The sequence below is a fragment of the Simochromis diagramma genome, unplaced genomic scaffold (assembly GCF_900408965.1).
Source record: "Simochromis diagramma unplaced genomic scaffold, fSimDia1.1 OVJJ01000333.1, whole genome shotgun sequence".
NCBI classification, from domain to species: domain Eukaryota; kingdom Metazoa; phylum Chordata; class Actinopteri; order Cichliformes; family Cichlidae; genus Simochromis; species Simochromis diagramma.
In genome coordinates, this window is record NW_024386765.1 from 3025805 (window position 1) to 3044404 (window position 18600).

An 18600-nucleotide genomic window follows, 5' to 3' on the forward strand; every position below is an offset into this window, starting at 1 on the left:
GACCTCTGTCATCATTTTAGGTGGGGGCACTTGCACAATCGGTGGCTGACTAAATACTTTTTTGCCCCACTGTACATCTGGAATTGTGGGTCCAGATGTAGGACTGTTTTGTGTTATGCGATTCTGATTGGCTGCGTCATTGACTGTTAATCATATACAGCTAGAGAAAATGTACTGACCATTAGCAAGGGGCACAGAAATTAAGAGGTCATCCTGATAGATCTCTAAGATGTAGCATCTTATAACCTCAACACTATGTGAATAAAAATTGTCAGTGCCAAAGACTTCCATTGTTTCCTGTAAGATCCTAAAGTCTTAAACATTGTTGGAGGTAATGCGTTGCTACAATCATATCACACTTGCTACCATGTGCGGTTACTTAATCCATATGTTCTCCATTGATCTGTACAACAGGAACAAAAACCCAATGAAATCTTTTCAGCAACAATCATTTGAAGCACGTTACTTGAAATTCATTGTGTGTATCTGTTCTTTTAATGAGCGCAGAGATTAGTGCTGATATTTGAATATAAGGAAGTTCAAACTTTAATGTGAAGTAAAATTCATGTAAAGAACAACAAAAAGGTTTCAGCATATATTAGTTGTTCTTCAGTTTTGTTTTGAACTGACTTGGCAGCTAAAAAATAATGGCAATAATTAAACAGAGTACAAGTACTTGAAAACACTGCTCCAGTATAATGAGCATACTATATGGTTACTTTCTTAGCCTATTTAAACTCCAGATGGTTCAGGTTTGATTTGCATGTTTTGTGCATTTGCGTGTGAGCTATGCATCGATACAGTTTGAGCTTCACAAGACATATGTGTGAACAATTCTTGAGTTCATAGTTCATTCAGTCGGTGTGGTAAACACAAAAACTGGAATAAAAATCTTCCTGAATGGATTCTTGATGCAATTAACCAAAAGGGCTCTACATGGTCAAGATGTCTAGTTCATTGGCTCGAACTGTTAAAGTTTGTTCCTGAGAACAGTTTTCTGCACCGGACTGTAAACATACAGCATATTTTACAGTAGAGTTTCACATTTTTATATGGAAGTCTTATATGGGAGGGTGTAGTTGGTTTCTTTTAATATATCAAAGCTTCTTTGAAAGAAATTCCTTTGAAAGAAATTCCTAAAAAACAGCGTGTGTCTCTTAATGCTGTGGGAGGTCTCATGACAGAGTCAACTTATAACAACGAATTGATTAACCTCAATCCTGAATTTTATCAAAAGGTTACAAAAAGGGGTTAAGCTTTAAATATTGCTGTCACCACTGAGCTGTAGCTCAGGAGGTAGCGCAGGGCACCTACTGATCGGAAGGTCGGTGGTTCGATCCCTGGCTCCTCCAGTCTGCATTTCAAGTATCCTTGGGCAAGATACTAACCCCAACTTGCTCTCCATCGGAGTATGAATGTGTATGAATGTCATTAGAAAGCACTAAGTGTAGATTAAGTGCTTGTGAGAATGGGTGTGATTGGGTGAATGAGGCATGCTGTATAGAACGCTTTGAGTACTCCGTGAGAGTAGAAAAGCGCTATATAAGAATCAGTCCATTTACCATTACCATAAATACTTAAAATGAAATGACAATAAAACTAATTGGAAAATATGAATCTATAACAGCTCTGCTGAAACCTCCCGTTGCTATTCTGTATGCAAAGAAGAATTCTGCATGAATCATGCGAATGCATTCAAGCTAAATTAATTAATGACAACAATAACAGCAAGTTCAGAGATGAGACTAATGAGAAAAGACAAAACCCAGAGCACAGTTTAGAACTGACCATTTATTTAAACTGAATAGCATATGCGTACAAAGTCTCTACAAAGCTAGAAAATATCTAACATACCTTTAGCCATGAGGGGGGAGAAAGTTACAAAGCAAAGATCAGACCCTGTGCAGTACCAATAGACACACATTACTAGCTTTTGGATTTCTCCTAAATGTACTCTCTTCACAAAATAGGATAAACATTAGAATATCAAAGATATACACAACATCTGTAATAAACGTTATTGTCACTTTTATACAAAGCACCTTATCAAAAACCCCTCGGTGCACGACACACGCGTGCTGCACCGGAGCGAAAAAGATTCAAGGCCATTTTGGAATTGATTACAGACAGGATTTCTGCGCCTCACGTGATCCGTAATAGAAGATAATATCCAACTTGCACATACAAGACGACATTAACAACACAGACGACGATGACTGAAAAACTCAGTGCTTCACTGGACTTTGTGACCTTTTGAACGACCTTTTAGACTTCACTGCTTTAGTGTTATTTCATTGTCACCACATATTCTCCAGCTGATTACAGCAAATGGACAGTTAACAGTTAAGCTGTGCAGCTGAGTCCTTGTAATGTTTAACGGACAGTTAGAGCATTTTAATGAGTCACAGTTTAAAGAAGCCTTTTCCTGACAGCCAAGATGGTAAGGGGCGTCCATTTTTGATTTTGTTTTTTTATGTTCATTAAGCGAGCTTTAATAAATCACTTTCCTCTTTACTTTGTGTCACATGACTGTCTTTGGTAAGCAGGTGCTAGATACTGTTTGGACAGAGGGTCATAGCTGCAGCTTTTGTTGGGCTATCACTTGCACGTTACGTGTCCATCCTCCTGCAGAAGGCCTAGTGTTCGGTCTACAAACAACAAATACTGGAGTGTGAGCCACAAGTCTGGGAAAGTCAAGAGCAGGGGAATTTCCTAGCGGGATGATTCACGAGTGTGAGGGGGGAAAGCGTGGTTTGTAATCCCGACAGACACCCACAGGGGTCTTTAGTTTAACAGAGTCAAAACCTAGTGGTTTTGGATAAACACTAATCCATTTCAGCACAAAGGCAGGAGACGTGAATCACGTGTGAGTCATAACTTGTTGAGGCTAAATTTTGAACAGCTGGCCATTTCTGAGCAAAGATGTGTCATTTGAGGTTTGAAGTTCCTACAAGTTACTGGATCTTCTGGACACCGCAAAGCATTTTCGGCCAACATCATTGTATCAAGGTTTTCTTATTAAAACATAAAAATCTCTGGGCCTCATTCATTCACATTGCTTCATTTTTCCGACCTTCTAGTGTTTAAACAGATTCCCACATGTAAACAAAAAAAAAGAAATCTTTAAGAGCTGCAATGAGTTACAAATCATGGATTTTAATTCCAAGAGAAAGAAGCTTATCCAGATAAATCGGTAAACCTAGTCAGTGTAGCTTATTATAGCTGCCTTTTCAGTCTAACTTGAAAGAATCAGTTTGGCACTCTAACAAATACATTTCTTGTTCGGTTTGTTGTGTGAAAGCTGCTAATGCCATGAGTTTATCACACCATGAAAACATGTGGAAACAGCAAAGCTAAAAGTGAAACTGCCTACTTCTCAAAAGTATGCTTGGACTGCTGGAACAAGTCTGAGAGCAGGCAGTCTGACTCAGTTTTAATTCATTAATCTATTACTTTTTAAAACTAGCCTTCCAAACACCGGTGGTTGGGAATACGGGCCAAACTTGCAGAAAATCTGCAAAAGCTAATTATGAGTACGCTAAGCTAAGCTAACCAGCTATAGGTATGTGAATATATAACAAGACAAGATGATTTGAGAGCTGGTTGACTTTTAGCATTTCTTCTTATTTTTTAAACTGCCTAACTTGACTATATGCTTTTTTTTTTTTTTAAAAACATACCAAACAAACACAATATAATATGTGAATTTGCTAGCTTTAGAAGGGATTATGAGCACTGTTTCCACTTGCTTTCATTGCTATGCTAAGCTAAGCTAACCTGCTAGCTGTAGCTGTATCAGACAGAGATATTAAAGTTGTAAAAAGTTAATTGATGGCATCCACTACTTTTAACAGCTTCTATATAAAACAGATAATCAAAATGATTCTACAGCAGGTTTGTAAGAGCAGGTCGTCCAAACAGTGACAAGTCCAAACAATTGCATTTTATGAACGAGGCGCCAGGTAATATCTAGTGCACAAGCTCTGTCTACATGAATCCGTCATACATGTAATAAACAAATGCAAATACATGGAATAAATACTGCCAATAGATACCACATGAACAAGAATTTATCCCAAAGACATCAGAAAAAATTGAAAAATTAATCAGGACTGTCCACAAATTAAATTAAAGAACCACTTTTACATGGAATTTGGATAAACTGATCCCAGGACACAGAAAACAGGGGCATGTGGGACCAAAATGTTCCTGTACAATAAAATGTTTTTGTTTTTTTGTCCCATGCACCACCTACAACATCAAATTATCAGGACTTTTGGGAAACACAATAGAAATGTCTAATGCTGTTTCCAGCCAAAGGCACTTCATGCTGCTGGGCATGACACAGACAAACCACCAGACGACACCTGCTACAGTACACTCCATCGAGAGTTTTTGGTTTTTTTAAATTCATAAATTACTTTTTAAATATTATATAACCAGAAAAACCTGTGTTGTAGTGGTTGAGGGGAACTGTGTCATCTAGAGTTAAAATAACCCTGACACTGAGGTGAGAATGCTTCTGGTCAGGGCTGTCCCATCTAAATATGGATGTAATATTCAGGCTTGCTTGTATGGGCATGGTCATCACACTTACCTAAGATAACATTAAAGGGGACATATTATACTTTTCCTTGTTTTCCATCATATATAAAGTTAAAATGGTGGACACTTGGAATAAACTAGGCCAACATTTTAAATAATATGTCCGGGTATGTATAAGTAATTCCTGTGAACCAAAAGCTCAGGTTTCTGCTTCAGATAGCAAAAAAAACAACAACAAAAACAAAACAAAAAAAACTCTGTGTACAAAAGCCCCGCCCACCTGCTGAGCCTTCTGTTTGCAGGAAGTGGCCAATTAGAAGAAGTTGGGTTTAATAATGGGAGGCTGACTCAGACATTGAATGAACTGAAGGGCTACATCAAGGACCAAAATAAGATAAAGGAGGATTATTTTGAACTGTGACGCATGCAAAGCTACTCTAGGAGACTAAAAGAATGAAAATTTGGAAATGAACACAATAGGTCCCCTTTAAGTTGCAAAAGTAATTTACACAATAAAAACAGCAGTAAAACTTTTTTCCCTACGTGTACACCATGAATGGCAATGTATAAGGTTTAAAATTCACAGTGCTTTTCAGTAGACCAGAGTATGCTTCAGATTATAATCCTTAAGATCTGCAAACTCATATTAATAGTTGATCATAGTTTGTAATCACATTTCTATCTGTTAATCACCCCTCTGGTTGACAGCTGTCACGGTTTGGGATGAAGCCTGCAATTCCACGTTGAATCCGTTTATGAAATCCAGTTTTAGCATTTCTAATGACGTCTCAGTGACGTCAGTTTCACCGTTTGCCGTTCTCCCACAGAGCTGGCATTTCCTACAGCTGCTGCTTCACAATAAAAGCCCACAAAACAGGATTCTGAAATCTTGAGGATTATAATTTCGTTAGTCTTTTAAGCAAAATAAAGAGTCACCTGTTGCACAAAAAAAGCTACCTGAATTGTTCAATTTCACTTATAGTTTCTTATTATTAACATAAGGTTTAGATAGTGATTGTGGAATTAAAATAGAATCTCTATGCTATTATCAATAAACAACTCCCCAAAGTTTAGAAGATTTTTTTCTTTTCTTTTTTTTGTAAAGAAAACATACAAAAAGGTAAAAATTTGATTTCTTTTTCTTTGGGACAAACCTCTTGTATAAGAATTCAGCTCACACAATTTGCAGTGTCCATCTGTACAAATCCACCTCTATATTCTACTATATGATAATGCAGTAGTGTTATTTCCTCCAGCTTTCTCTGCTTATTGATGATACACAGGGTCTGACCTTCAGCGCCTGTCAGTTTCCTGACAGATAACACACGGGGGGGAAATTATGAGATCTCACTCTCTCTCTCTGTTTTTTGTTGTTTTTTTGTTTGTTTTTTTATCTCCCCCTCTCTTTCTTTCTTCTCCCTGGGTCGACTTTCACCAAAACTCATGACAGAAACACCACTTTCATTTCCATCATCAAGATAGGAAAGAGAAAAAAAAGACAGAAAAGAGAAAAAAACTGAGAGAAAGAGAAGAAGGAACCAATTAGTGGAGACGTGACATCCCCTGGTGATATCAGAGTCAGGATGTTCTTGGGGAAATGCACCAGGTCGATTCTGATGTGTTTTTATGGCTGCACTGCCACTGTGCTTTTTTTATTATCATTATAGCTAATGAGCTACCGATCACCAGGTTTGGAGTTAGTGTGGATATGCTCCTGTTGAGGAGGTTTCTGCGGTGTCACATCTGGTGTTAATTAAAAAAAATATTTTTACCCCAGTTATTTTCAGCGAAAATGCAGCCTTTTTCTTTTTTTTCACGAATTTGTTTGGCTGAAACTAATTTTTAGAGACATTTTTAGCTCTGATGTCACAAAAAAGGAAAAAAAAAAAAAAACACCAGGCAAAGGCCATACATGTGTTTCAACGTGAGTGTGTATATGTGTGTGTGTTATTCCTTGATGAGTCGATAGATGTGGTGCTGTGCTCCGTGCTCGTTGTTGGACACCTCGAACACACACGCCATACACAGCAACGTTTCCTGAGTGTCTCTGTTGCTCACCACCTGGAAACACACACACGGGAATGAAGAACACACAAGAGGTCAAGGTTAAGCACACTCGTATACATATATCATTCGAGATCAAGAACTGCACAAGTATACTTCTAAACTCTTATCCTCCTTAAGGCAACAACTAATATTTCAACATGTATTCACAGCTGTAGGATATAGAAGACAATATGCTTATACAAAGCACATGAAACAATTACAGCACCTGAACAAAAGCACTTTAAAAGGTCTACCAATGCAGAAAGGTGCCACTGAGAAATTCACATGCACAGTTTTAGTAGCACACTGAAGGTGCTGGTTTATGGAGAAAACCAGAGTTTGGTTAATCCAATTTATTTTGGGGTTGTGTGATTTTTGCAAAAAAAGTGGATAAAGTAGCAGCGAGAGCTCTGCACAGACGCTGAAGAAGATTCTCATTATCTATTCCCAGTGAATGTAGTGTCACAGAGACCTGGCACCGGCTGGTGTTAAAGGGGACCTACGCTGCTCATTTCCAGTTTCATGTTTTTATTCTTGGACTCCACTAAGGTGGCTTTGCATTAGTTTAAAATCACTCTTATTTATTTTGTACTGGATCTTGGTGCTGCCCCCAAGTTCATTCCATAGACTGTATATAAAAGTAGGTCAACACAGATGCTGACTAGTGAAATCCTGTTGTGAAGTCTTGAGCTAAGCTTTTTCACTGCTGTCATCTTCCCATTTTAAAGCCAGACATGATGAGGGAGGGGTTGGTCTGCCTGGGAAACTGAGACACACTGAAGCTCATGTTGTAAGAACTGCTCCATCACCTTCCCTGCCTTATCTTCCCGTGTGTTTGATGGGAAGTAGGATCTTAATATACTCCTCTTTGCAACCAGCTTGATGAATCAACCACTTTGATGTTCCATTCCTTTTCCAGACCTAGAATCTGAATGTTGCGGGGCGTGGTCTGTGGTGCCGTCGCAGGGGAGATGGATGCACGTGCACGACATCGGCAGTCACGCGTCGTCGGCTGGAAGATCTGCACTGGGTCCTGGGTTATTGTTGTTGGTGATGCGTGCGGCTGGCAGCGGGAGAGCTGAGGCCATTCGTGTGTGTTTAACAGCAACCGAGTTAATAAAGAGATACTGAAAAGCACAAGCCTGTGGTCGGGTCCGTCATTAATGCCACACTGTACATCTTTGATATACAGTCTTTACCTTATCCACTCTCTAAAGCAAGCGGTTTTAGCTCTTCTCCCTTTAAAATCTCCCTCTCTGTAATCCAGCTTTCTACTGATTGGCTGTCAGTGTGAGATGATCATATTAAGGATATTAATAATTAGCTTCTATGACTCTGACATCACAGAGGTCTAAGAGTTTAAAAACTCAGTTTTTAGACAGGATGAAACCGGAGCTTTTATCTCATGGGGATTACCTGTACATATGTTGACCTCATTCTTTGAAGCTTCATGTTTAATATAAGCAATCGCCATGATAACAGTAACGATATAACAGAGAATGAGGAAAAGCGGAAGAGACGTCCCAGACTTGGATTAACTGCATTAGTGTAACATTTTCACCCATCGAGAGAAGGAAGGTGGTAAATATATATTTGCATAACATAAACAGTACAGCACACAGAGAGACGCAGTCTCTGCCCTCACCAGCAAAATTGTGAAGTTCTCCAGCACGCTGTTCATCATGTATTTCTCCGGCAGGTGTTTGAGCTTGTGGATGAAGTTGATCATGTATTCGCACATCGGCGAACGACTGATTCTGTAGACAAAACGCCCGTTTTCAAACCTCGCGTACTCCGTCTGTGAGAGAGGGGGAAGCAAAGGAAGATGCTTTAGCCAAATAATATTACACAACGCACCAATGAAAGGCACCTCCATCAGTTTTACACATCAAAAGCAGCTTTCTAGTGAAAAGCTCAGCCTTTGAAAATGGTTGTGTAACATTATGTGCAGCTGTGGAAAACTGTCAGGCCTGACATAATCATTTTTGCTAGTGTCATAAGGGATTATTTGATGCCATCGAGGGCTTAAGGTGAAGAAAATGAAGGATGTGGTGGTTTTAAAGCCCACATAGGGAGTTACAGGACATTTAAAACATTAATTAAAGTTTGCAAGTATCAATATTTTTTCAGTCTGAATGCAGAAATCACCTGCTGTGTGAATAAACCCCACATATTTCTATTTAGCAGTTATCCTCAGTCCTCACCTCAACCTTCTCAACCACCTGCTTGCCAAAGGAGCAGACCTTGGTGGAGCAGGTGATTGTCATGTTCTCCGAGCTCTCGTACTGGCTGGTCACACCGTAGAAGGCTGCGGGGTCGTCCTGCACGTTATAATTCAGGTCCGCCTGGAAACCACAGAGCAAAGACGACAACGCAAACATCAGGTCACAGAAAACAAGCACGTTTAGTCCTGTTGCTTTTCTGAAGCTAAAGTTTTCCAACAGTGCCCTCTGCTGGTACTGCATCATAAAAGGTCTCCAGAGGACGAGCAGATCCATGATTATGATGCTGAAACTGACATGAAAATGCAATGTGCAACCTTATTTTTCAGTACATGAAGTAAAAGAATCATCTCCGATACTCTTCCTCCATCCATCAGTGCAGAGTGCTGTTTTAATTGGGCACTAAAATGTTCTGAAACCTTGCATATGCATGTTTATCTCCTTAATCACCTCATAAAACAGTTAAAATGCAATTTGTTGTGTAATCTTTAGAAGAAGAAAAAATGTATTGTTGTAAAATGTGGGGATTGACCTTTATAACATCCACATTTGTTTGTTTTTTATTTGAACCAAACCTTTATGCAGGTGTTTTATGAGACAGGAAAGAGGCAGGTACAGAGGGGAAACAGAAGAAAGAAACATTTTTTTATACAACTTTGTGCGGCTGAAGTTGAAGCAGAAAAATGTTTAATCGGAGCAGAGAGAACACGCTGCACCTGGACTGCAGGCAGGGAGGAGCGGGGAAGGGTTTGTACTGTTTGTAATGAGTCCTCTGAGGAGCACCGTGCGTCTCGGGGCTCAGAGAACACACAAACACAAACACCATATGCTTACTCACTTACATTTACATCCATTCACGTGCACACAAACATCAAACCGTGCTCTATTAAAGCTGCAGATTATCAGAAACACACTCCATTGTGGTAGATCTGAGAGCTTTTTAATTAAATTCAAGGGAAGGCTCTCTACATGACACACACACTCTCTCTTTATTTGTTCGCATGCTGCAAGCACACCTCACCACTTCACAAGCCTGCAGGCTCCTGTCCTCTCCTGGATTATTTCTACTGTCCAACAACCTCCTCACCTCACAGTGATTTTGTCGGTTGACCAGCCCCACCCCAGAACAGGAGTTCTCCAGTCATGGAGCTTAGCAGCTGCAACTAACAGGAAGCCTTGGATTTCTGCTCATGTTGAAGCAGTGCAAGTGTAACACATGCAAAGAGGATGGTGTCGTTTTAGAATTACATTTATGACAATGACGGAAAGAGGAAAAGGTGTCGAGAATAGATCATCTGCTGTAACATGAGCTCATCTAGCTAGCAAATCAGTGTGACTCCTACTAAGCTAACTTGCTTACGAATTAGGGCTGTGACAACATCCGATATCCAACTCGAAATGCTTGTGGTTAAAAAGAATTACACAATATCCACTTTATTTTACTTCTCCAGGCAAGGATTTTAGCTACTCTGATTAGCGACTAACAATACAATGTAGCCACACGGTCACAGAACATCAACTCAAAGGCTACCACAATGCTACAGCATAATAACTATGACATAGCATCATCCGACTGAAGTACTGTCTGAAAACATGAAGATAAAAGCCAGTATGTTTTTCCACCGTGAGCACTGAAAGCATCCAACAGCTCAGTTTGTCAATCACCAAATCCAATTACTTTAATTGACCCATTCATCTGAGATGATTCTAAGAAAAATTACTTACTACACCTTTACACACATTTAATTCATATTGCAAATGACAATGACGTTTTTATCTATAGATCACATTTCATTACATGTAAACTCAATCCATCTGACGCAGAAGATAGAGACATAAAAACCTGTGTACGTTTGCAATGCCTTAAGGCAGTCAAAGCTGCACAACAAAACAACGCCAACGCCTATTAAGTGAAGATCTGTGTAAATAAAAAGGTTTGAGGTCTGTTGTTGAATGTATGCACACATGTAACTGAGAAGAGAGTAGCTTGTTCCAAAAAACAGAAACACAATAGCTGAAAGCGTCCGCCTATGGCGTTATTTTTGTGCCACTATTCTGAGTGCACGTAAAAAAAAGTTTGCAGGTGCAAGTGTTGCATTTTGAGGAGAAAATTATTTTGAGCGAAGAAAAGCTGAATTTGAGTGAACAAAATTCATTGCTGCGACGCCTGTTACCCACCAGCTGACCGGGTGGTCACTCGGGTTAAACATAATATATGAGGCTGAACTGACAAAAAAATCACCGACTACACCACCAGGTATTATAGGAAAACCAATAAAGCCTTTGAACTAAAACAAACGCTGTTGTGACAGTGATGTACACTGTCTTGTTGGTATATATGTATGATTTGTATCACCTTCATGTTTCCAAACCGATATCATGAGCAGCAGCTTTTACAGCTGTGGCTCCAGCAAACATCAGCTGATACTAGAAAGTAATTTTAAATCAATTATAACAACAGCTGATCAAGCTTGAACGTGCTGCTGCTGTTGTTTAGCACAACATCCGCTGGTTTCATGTTTCTGGCGCAAAGTGGGAGATAAACAAACAAGAGAGCCGATCAGCTGATCATTGATCAGTTTCATGATTGAAGTAGCAACAGGAGAGCGAGGGGAGAGAATGAGAGGAGAAGAGGCAGCTGACAGCGTAAAGACAGAATAACTCCAGCTTTGTGTCTTTTTCATTGTAGCTGAAGTCCGGGACTAATCGCGTTCCTTTTCCCCTCAATACGGATGTGTTGTAATTGGTCCAGCCCAGAGTTGATCATGACCAATTGGCTAATCCACCACCTTTCATTGTTTATGCCGTTACAAAAACAAACAAACATAAAAATGAAAAATCATCATCGGCTCATCGGGGGCCGGTTCCAGTCCAGCTATGCGGTCAGCTGGTGGGTAACGGGCATCTCCGAAAACGTTAGAGCACTTATGCAAATATGTGATGTCTTGATGAATCGAGCAGATATTAGAAGTTTACACAGCACCATTCTCGCATGAAAATATCTTAAAAGTTTATTTTGTGACCCAGAAAGAGTAATATTTCAAACTCCGCCACTCTGTGTTCCTCCGCCACTGCCTCGATTGAGTTTTGGACGAAATGGATTCTGGGATGTTGCATTTTGTCATTTCGAGCTGATTGGAGACCAGAACAGCCAATCAGATTTTTTTGCATCCAAGTCTGTGATTGGCTGGTTTTGTGGCACAAATATAACGGTGTAGAGAAAGAGTTGAGCGCGCACGGGCAGAAATGTTTAGAGTGCGAGCAACACATCGCGAGCGAGCGAGCGCAAATACAAAAACTGACCGAACTGAGGGGCTGCTATTGTGTGTGTGTGTGTGTGTGTGTGTGTGTGTGTGTGTGTGTGTGTGTGTGTGTGTGTGTGTGTGTGTGGATAATAGCAAACACTGAAATACATTTTTTGCACGCAGCAATGAATTTTGTTCACTCAAATTCAAATAAATTTCTCCTCAAAATACAACACTTGCCCCTGCAAACTTTTTTTTACGTGCACTCAGAATAGTGGCACAAAAATAACGCCACAGGCGCCCACTTAGATCCAATTATTGTCATCTTACTGGGTTTTTTGTTACTGACTTTTTTTCGTAGAGGCTATAAATTATTAGTTTGAGAGTCGGATTTTTGGAAATCCTATGGTACAGAGGAGTTCTGAGAAAGGACAGTAAAGTCAGCACACACACACACACACACACACACATACACACACAGGTGAAAACAGCTACCTGTGAGTCTGGAGGTGAGCAGGTGTTCAAACAAAGCATCTGCGCTTTCATCAACCCACCACCTCCATATTCCAGGTGGACAGATGGAACTCACACAAGCACACACACACACACACACACACACACACACACACACACACACACACACACACACACACACACACACACACACACACACACAGTGCTGCGTAGAAAAATAAGGGAACTTTCCCTGGGTGGGGGCAGAGGTGCATGGAATGCGGTTCTTGCTGACCCTACTCGGTGACGCATTTTCAGGAGCAAAAAGGAAAAAACATTAACCTTAGTCCAGAAATATTTTTAAGATATTTGACAGGTACTGGAAAAAAAAAACTCAAGTAAACAGGAAACTGATTAAAAGTTTGTCTGCTTACCCAGAATTTGATCAGGTAGAAGGCGTTTTGTGGGCCCTTATCAAACAGCTCCTTCAGACCTCCCTTCTTCTCGGGGAACTTGTCGTAGATTTGCCGGATGTCCACACACTCCAGCAGCGGATCGCTGTAGCTCAGGCTGCTCTGGCTGATGTGCACAAAAAGGTGCTTGTTGTACTGAGAAGAGAGAAACATTTGAATCAGACGGAGGCCAGAAATGTGGAGATAAACACACTGGGTACGCCTAAAGTTACTTCAAGGATCCTGCTATAACTTTCACTGTAATTTTGAATCTAACAGAGAAACAGAAAAATATAAAGTTAGATCAGCAATCTGGTGCATTGTTAAAAGAAAGACTGCACGTCATCACAGCACAACCAAAAGCCAACAAGACCACAGAAGTCATTGAAAGTGCAAAGAGTCATCTCCATGGTTTAGAAAAACAACTTACCGACATGAAACACAGTCAAGAACACTCTCAGCATGAATTGAGACGCTACCGTTCATCGAGGTTGTCAAAGTCTGCAGCCAAGAGACAAGCTACTCTCTCCCCCCGAGGACCCAAACCCCCCCCCAGAAATGTTTCTATCACCAGCTGTGATCTCAACCCAGCAGATCATGTTGTTCATTACTGAACTAAAGGCAGAGAAAACACCCAAACAAGCCGCCACTGAAGGAAGCTGCAGTAAAGGTCTAGCAGAGCATCTCAAGGGAGGAAACACTCGATGGTGTCCATGGGTTCTCCACTTCAGGCAGACTGCAAATGACTTTCATCCAAGCAGTGAAAAAATCCTCATAATACCTTTGAGCCTCTGAAAACAGGATTGTGTATAAATGGCTGTAATTCCTCAACAGTTAATGCAAATTTAGTGTTAATTCCCCTGAATTAAAGCTGAAAGCACTTCAGTCAGATCTTTGTTGTTTGATTTAAAGTCAAACGCTGCAGTCGCTGCAGAGGCAAAGCTGCAAAAACTGTCTTTGTCCAAAAGATTAGGAACCTAAATGTGTCGTTATCATTTAATCGTTAAATTTAAGTCAGGTTTTATTAATTATAACAAACTGAATGCAAGCATAGCTGCTAGAAGTTATGGCTAAAACTACAAAATTAAACTGAGGGATAAACTGCTAATAATTCAACTGTAATCTCAGTATCCATGTAAGCTGCTGATTAATACGCTTATGTTGAAAGCAAACTTCAAATTTCTATTTCTGAGCTCAAATAGAGGTTTTACTGACTTACTCCCACTGACCAGTTTCAGAACAGGACCACGGCAACTTTACTGGGCTGTTCTCTGACCTGCTTTTCTTAGACAGGGTGTGAGTTTGTTTGGCTTTGCAGCACAATAAATCATACAGTTTAATGCAATATTGGCCAGCTATACAGATCACAGAGGGCAAAAAACTTAATAGAAAGATCTGCTAGTCTGGTTGGTTAAAAAAAATACATAATTTTCTGCATTTTTACCCAACTTTGTCTTTGCCTACTGATAAATCTGCATGTTAAATGTGACTTCAGTGGGATGGATCTACATTTAAGGACTCCATTTATTCCCACTAATGTAAATGATGCCGTTTGACAACAGAATCTATTTCAAAGTCACTGTACAACAGTTTTTTTCCCACTAAGCAAACAAAAAGCAACAAGATGAATGCCAGCTGTCTATGAGCCCAAGGTAGAAAAATGGCAGTGAGTACGCAGCGTGGCAGGATGACAGATAGACTGAGCAGACAGAGAGATAGAGCTTTACAAAGGTTATTCATACTAGGCGACACACAAAGGGCTTTAACGCTGTTCTCTGCTGTGGGGTTATCTGTCATCTCTGTTTATGGGACAATAGGGAGTGCTTATTGTAGTCTGGTGCTGGATATGTGTGCATGTGTGCGGAGTAACTCACTGCCTCCTGGTCCCTCTGTGTCTCCAGGAAAGATGAAAACTCCACCAGTCGTAGTTTGGTGGTGCCGATGGAGCGACCCTGCCATGCCGGCTCTCGGTGCGTTTGGGCTGCACTGGGAGGTTCATAGCCTTGAACACACACACACACACACACCATTTAATCCCACTTTACCACTGCAACATGTTCAATCGTGCTTTTTAACGGGCTTAGCAGTAATGCAAACGTGTAAAACTTTAAGCCATTACTGGAGGCCCGAGGACAAAAGCCGGCTGAGGTAAAGGCGAGGCACTAAAAAGCGGTTAACAACGGTATATGTAAAGGGGTAACAATGCAGGGGCCACAGCGAGACCCCCGGTTGCTGCCTCAAAACTCACTCGCTCCATTTTCAAAAACCTCGCCACTCTCGTCACTTAGTTTCATGCTATTGTACCTAGCACACCCCATCATCCAATCTGAAGAGAGGAAGCTCAACAGTGCCGGGTGAGCCAAGTGACGCGGCGCCTTCTTAAATTCATGAAACGTAACTTTTGTTGACCTCATCTGTGGGCAGTCACGTGGCTGGCTCAGTTCTGGCTCAGTCTTTTTCTGATTTGTCATGAGTGAATAAAAGATTAGAGATGTTTTGGGGCATTTCCAGTGGCCGTGGTTACCTAATTTTCTGACAAACTGTCAAATTTGAACTTTTTCAAGTCAAGCACGCACTAAGGAACTCATTAGTTTGGGTGCCCTGTTCCACATTTGAGAGGACAGGCCACGCAGCTGAGGTTGTTTTCCACTCTGAAACAGCAAAGCTAACAAGGTGTGTGCAATCAACAGGTCAGCCAATAAAACTAACTTTTGTCATTTCATTAGTTTTTCATTGTTTGACAGGATCGTAATATAAAAATTAGGTAATATATTTAATAAAAATATTAAAAATGAGACCACCTCCAACTTTCTCAGTTGGTACCATCATGTAGCGATGGTGAAGCGAGGCCACGCTAAACCTAAACTTGCTGAAGAAACTGGCTGTGCGCTGCTTGTCTGTCATCTTAACCTCAGTGACGTTGTTCATTCCTCGCCACATATCTCTTGTGGTCGCGTGTGGCCTCCAGCTTCACCCTTACGTGGACTCTCACTCTCCTCTGGGAGACACCTGCATGTCAAGTATCCTCGGGCGAGATACTGAACCCCGAGTTCTCCTGATGCATCTTTTTTTTTCCAGTTAGGCAAAGAAAAAGCACTTATGTGAATGTGTGTGTGAATGAGGCTTGGAGTAGAAAAACACCAAGAGCTTAAATTGAATAGAAAACAAGTACAGTCCATTTACCATTTCTTTTAGGTCACTAGGTATCCCAGGCTTGTTCTCAAAGTAGCATACAGGCCTGGCTCGTATCATCACAAAATTGGATCTATTCTTTGATGCAGCCAGTCGAACTAATAATGTCGTCTGATGTAGATTCCAGACTGTAGACTCAAAGCAGCTCCTCTGGATAAAGGTTGTAACAAGAGGAACCAACTTCGGTGTGAGCAGCACTACATTATGGACACGTCGCTGGGCATAGTTGTCTTTCTTGCTAACATTATCGGCAGCAAAATCATATCCGAGGGATATTTCTATCTGGATAGCTTGCCAGCTGTTTAATGGCAGATGTATAAGTTGACTTTTTGCAGTAATAGTCAATGTGTGAGCACGAGCTGCACACTAATGTCCTCAACACTGGAGTTCACTCAGCAGCAATGGAGGTCATTATTGATAATGGTTTTCTGAGGTTACACAGAGTTTTTAAGTTGACAGGACCAAATGAACGCTGCTTGCTATCCTGCTACCCCTTGTATTAAAGGGTATATGGCTCCAAGATTAAAATTACTAGCATTTTCAGGCAGTAAACAGACAGGCTCAGCAGCTGCACGCAAGCTGCAAAAGCTATGCCAAGCAATCAAAGTGCAATTTTCCCAGGAATTGCACTTTCCACCTGATATTTTCAAAGCTGCTTCTAGAAAAAGCAACACAAACTTTTAGTACAGATGACGTAAGAAAAGTCAGATCGACACCTTTTCCCTCTCACGACCTCTTCACGATACAAAAGCGGGAGTGCTGGAGACCCAGGTGTTCAGACAGATTCAAAAACCATCCTGTAGTGAGGCAGCGGTCTAAATGGCAGGAGACAGGACTGCGAGTCCGCTTTAAAAAAAGAAGATAATTGCGCTGTGGTCCGTCTCACCTGAGATCGTGGTGGTCCCTGCTGTCTGCACAGAGTAGGCTTGCTGAGAGAAAGGCTTGATGCTGAGAGAAACAGAGACAGAAGCAGAAAGGAAGCATTGTCACTGTACTTACATTATACAGCGAGGAAGTCTGCTGTGCGTCTTGTATGAACAGTAGTAGAAGCACAGAGATCAAGAGCAGCTCCGAGTTCAGTAAAAGCTATACCAGCCCTATTTCCAACCATTATCATCATCTCACGGGCACGTAAGAGCAGCAGGTGATGAAATGAAAAGGGGGTTTGAACTTGGTGCAGCTAGCCATGTGAACAGAAACTAGGCCAAGAAACCAGCTTAAACATGTTGGAAATAAAATGTACCGTTATTTTCTAAGGAATTGGAAGATTCCAGGTGTCACTCCTGCAAACTAATCAGATTTATGACTTCTGAATTGCCACCTTGTTTAAACATCCATTTATTTATTCTGATTGCATGCATCTGGATGTGTCTGCGAGACTCTTGTTATGATTCTGTGTGCTGCAAAAAATCCATCAATAACTTTAAGCCAAATCCAGACTGACAACACTGAGAAATCTTTGTGTGTTTGAGTTCTGGCTTGTCATATTTCAAAAAGCACTTAGTAGTAAATGGGATGAACCCTCTCTGACATTTCAAAAACATAGCGAGTACTCAGTAATAATGTCTACAGCCAGAGGAGTGAAAAACTCCTGATGTGAGGGTTTACAAGTTCACTTAAATGAAACAAAGTGCATGTTTCACTGTGTTTAGTACAGTTAGTGGTTAGTATGGCCACTGTAGGTGAAAATGGAAATTACAGAGCAGTTTAAGATTTAAAAACTTACAAATTTAGAAGACATCTCATAGATTTTGGGGGGGAGAAATAGGTCTTTTTTTCTCTTGGTCTACGAACTATATTGTGTTACTTTGCAAAGGTGTAACAACCTCTTCACACCGGTGCTGCTGCCGGTGCTTGACATGTGTTATGCCTCCAGTGGATGAACTAATCAAATTTTAGCCTTCTTAGCAATCGGATTAAGCCATAAGAAATTACCCGTGATTTTAGAATGACCTGTAAATTACCACATTGAGCATACTATCAGAAGCATCCCGGCTTCACGGTGCTGTAAATTGGGCCTATTTAGAAGAAAACAACACGCTGATTTGGGAGAACTGACAGCTTATCAAGTTCCTTGACTTAAAAACGAAAATCTCCCAAGTGTTTGCTTGTGAATTCTTAACTTTATCGACAGATTTTACTTTCGAATCATCGCAATCTTTCCATAAAGTCGTGAATTGATCTCAAGTTATTTCTCAAATCCTATCCCACACCTGCAGACCAGTCGCTGTTATTTTATTTTACTACAAAAGGGCATAATATGCATGATAGTTTGCAGTTGTGCAAGCATGGACAAAAGAGAAAACATGTAAAGTTGGATGAGAACGTGTAAGGTGACTGCGACTCACTCTTCTGCGGTGGAGCTGGACTGTCCTCCAGGAATCATCCCCTGCCACAGCTGGAAGTACACACATGCACATTAATACACTGGACTGAGAATGCAAA

General features: G+C 40.7%; 1 protein-coding gene across 2 annotated transcripts in view; it reads right to left on the reverse strand.

Moving 5' to 3' along the window:
- Positions 1 to 1771: 1771 nt before the first annotated feature.
- The window catches only part of tead1a (TEA domain family member 1a), a 47184-nt gene continuing 30355 nt past the window's right edge, over positions 1772 to 18600 (reverse strand). For both annotated transcript variants that reach the window (XM_040035989.1, XM_040035981.1), the window contains 7 exons: positions 18504 to 18553; positions 17042 to 17103; positions 14838 to 14965; positions 12946 to 13119; positions 8796 to 8936; positions 8237 to 8389; positions 1772 to 6606 (listed from right to left, as the gene is read on the reverse strand). In XM_040035989.1, the coding sequence (XP_039891923.1) occupies positions 6493 to 6606; positions 8237 to 8389; positions 8796 to 8936; positions 12946 to 13119; positions 14838 to 14965; positions 17042 to 17103; positions 18504 to 18553 (822 nt within the window). In that variant the 3' untranslated portion in view covers positions 1772 to 6492. The remainder of the gene's footprint in view (positions 6607 to 8236; positions 8390 to 8795; positions 8937 to 12945; positions 13120 to 14837; positions 14966 to 17041; positions 17104 to 18503; positions 18554 to 18600) is intronic.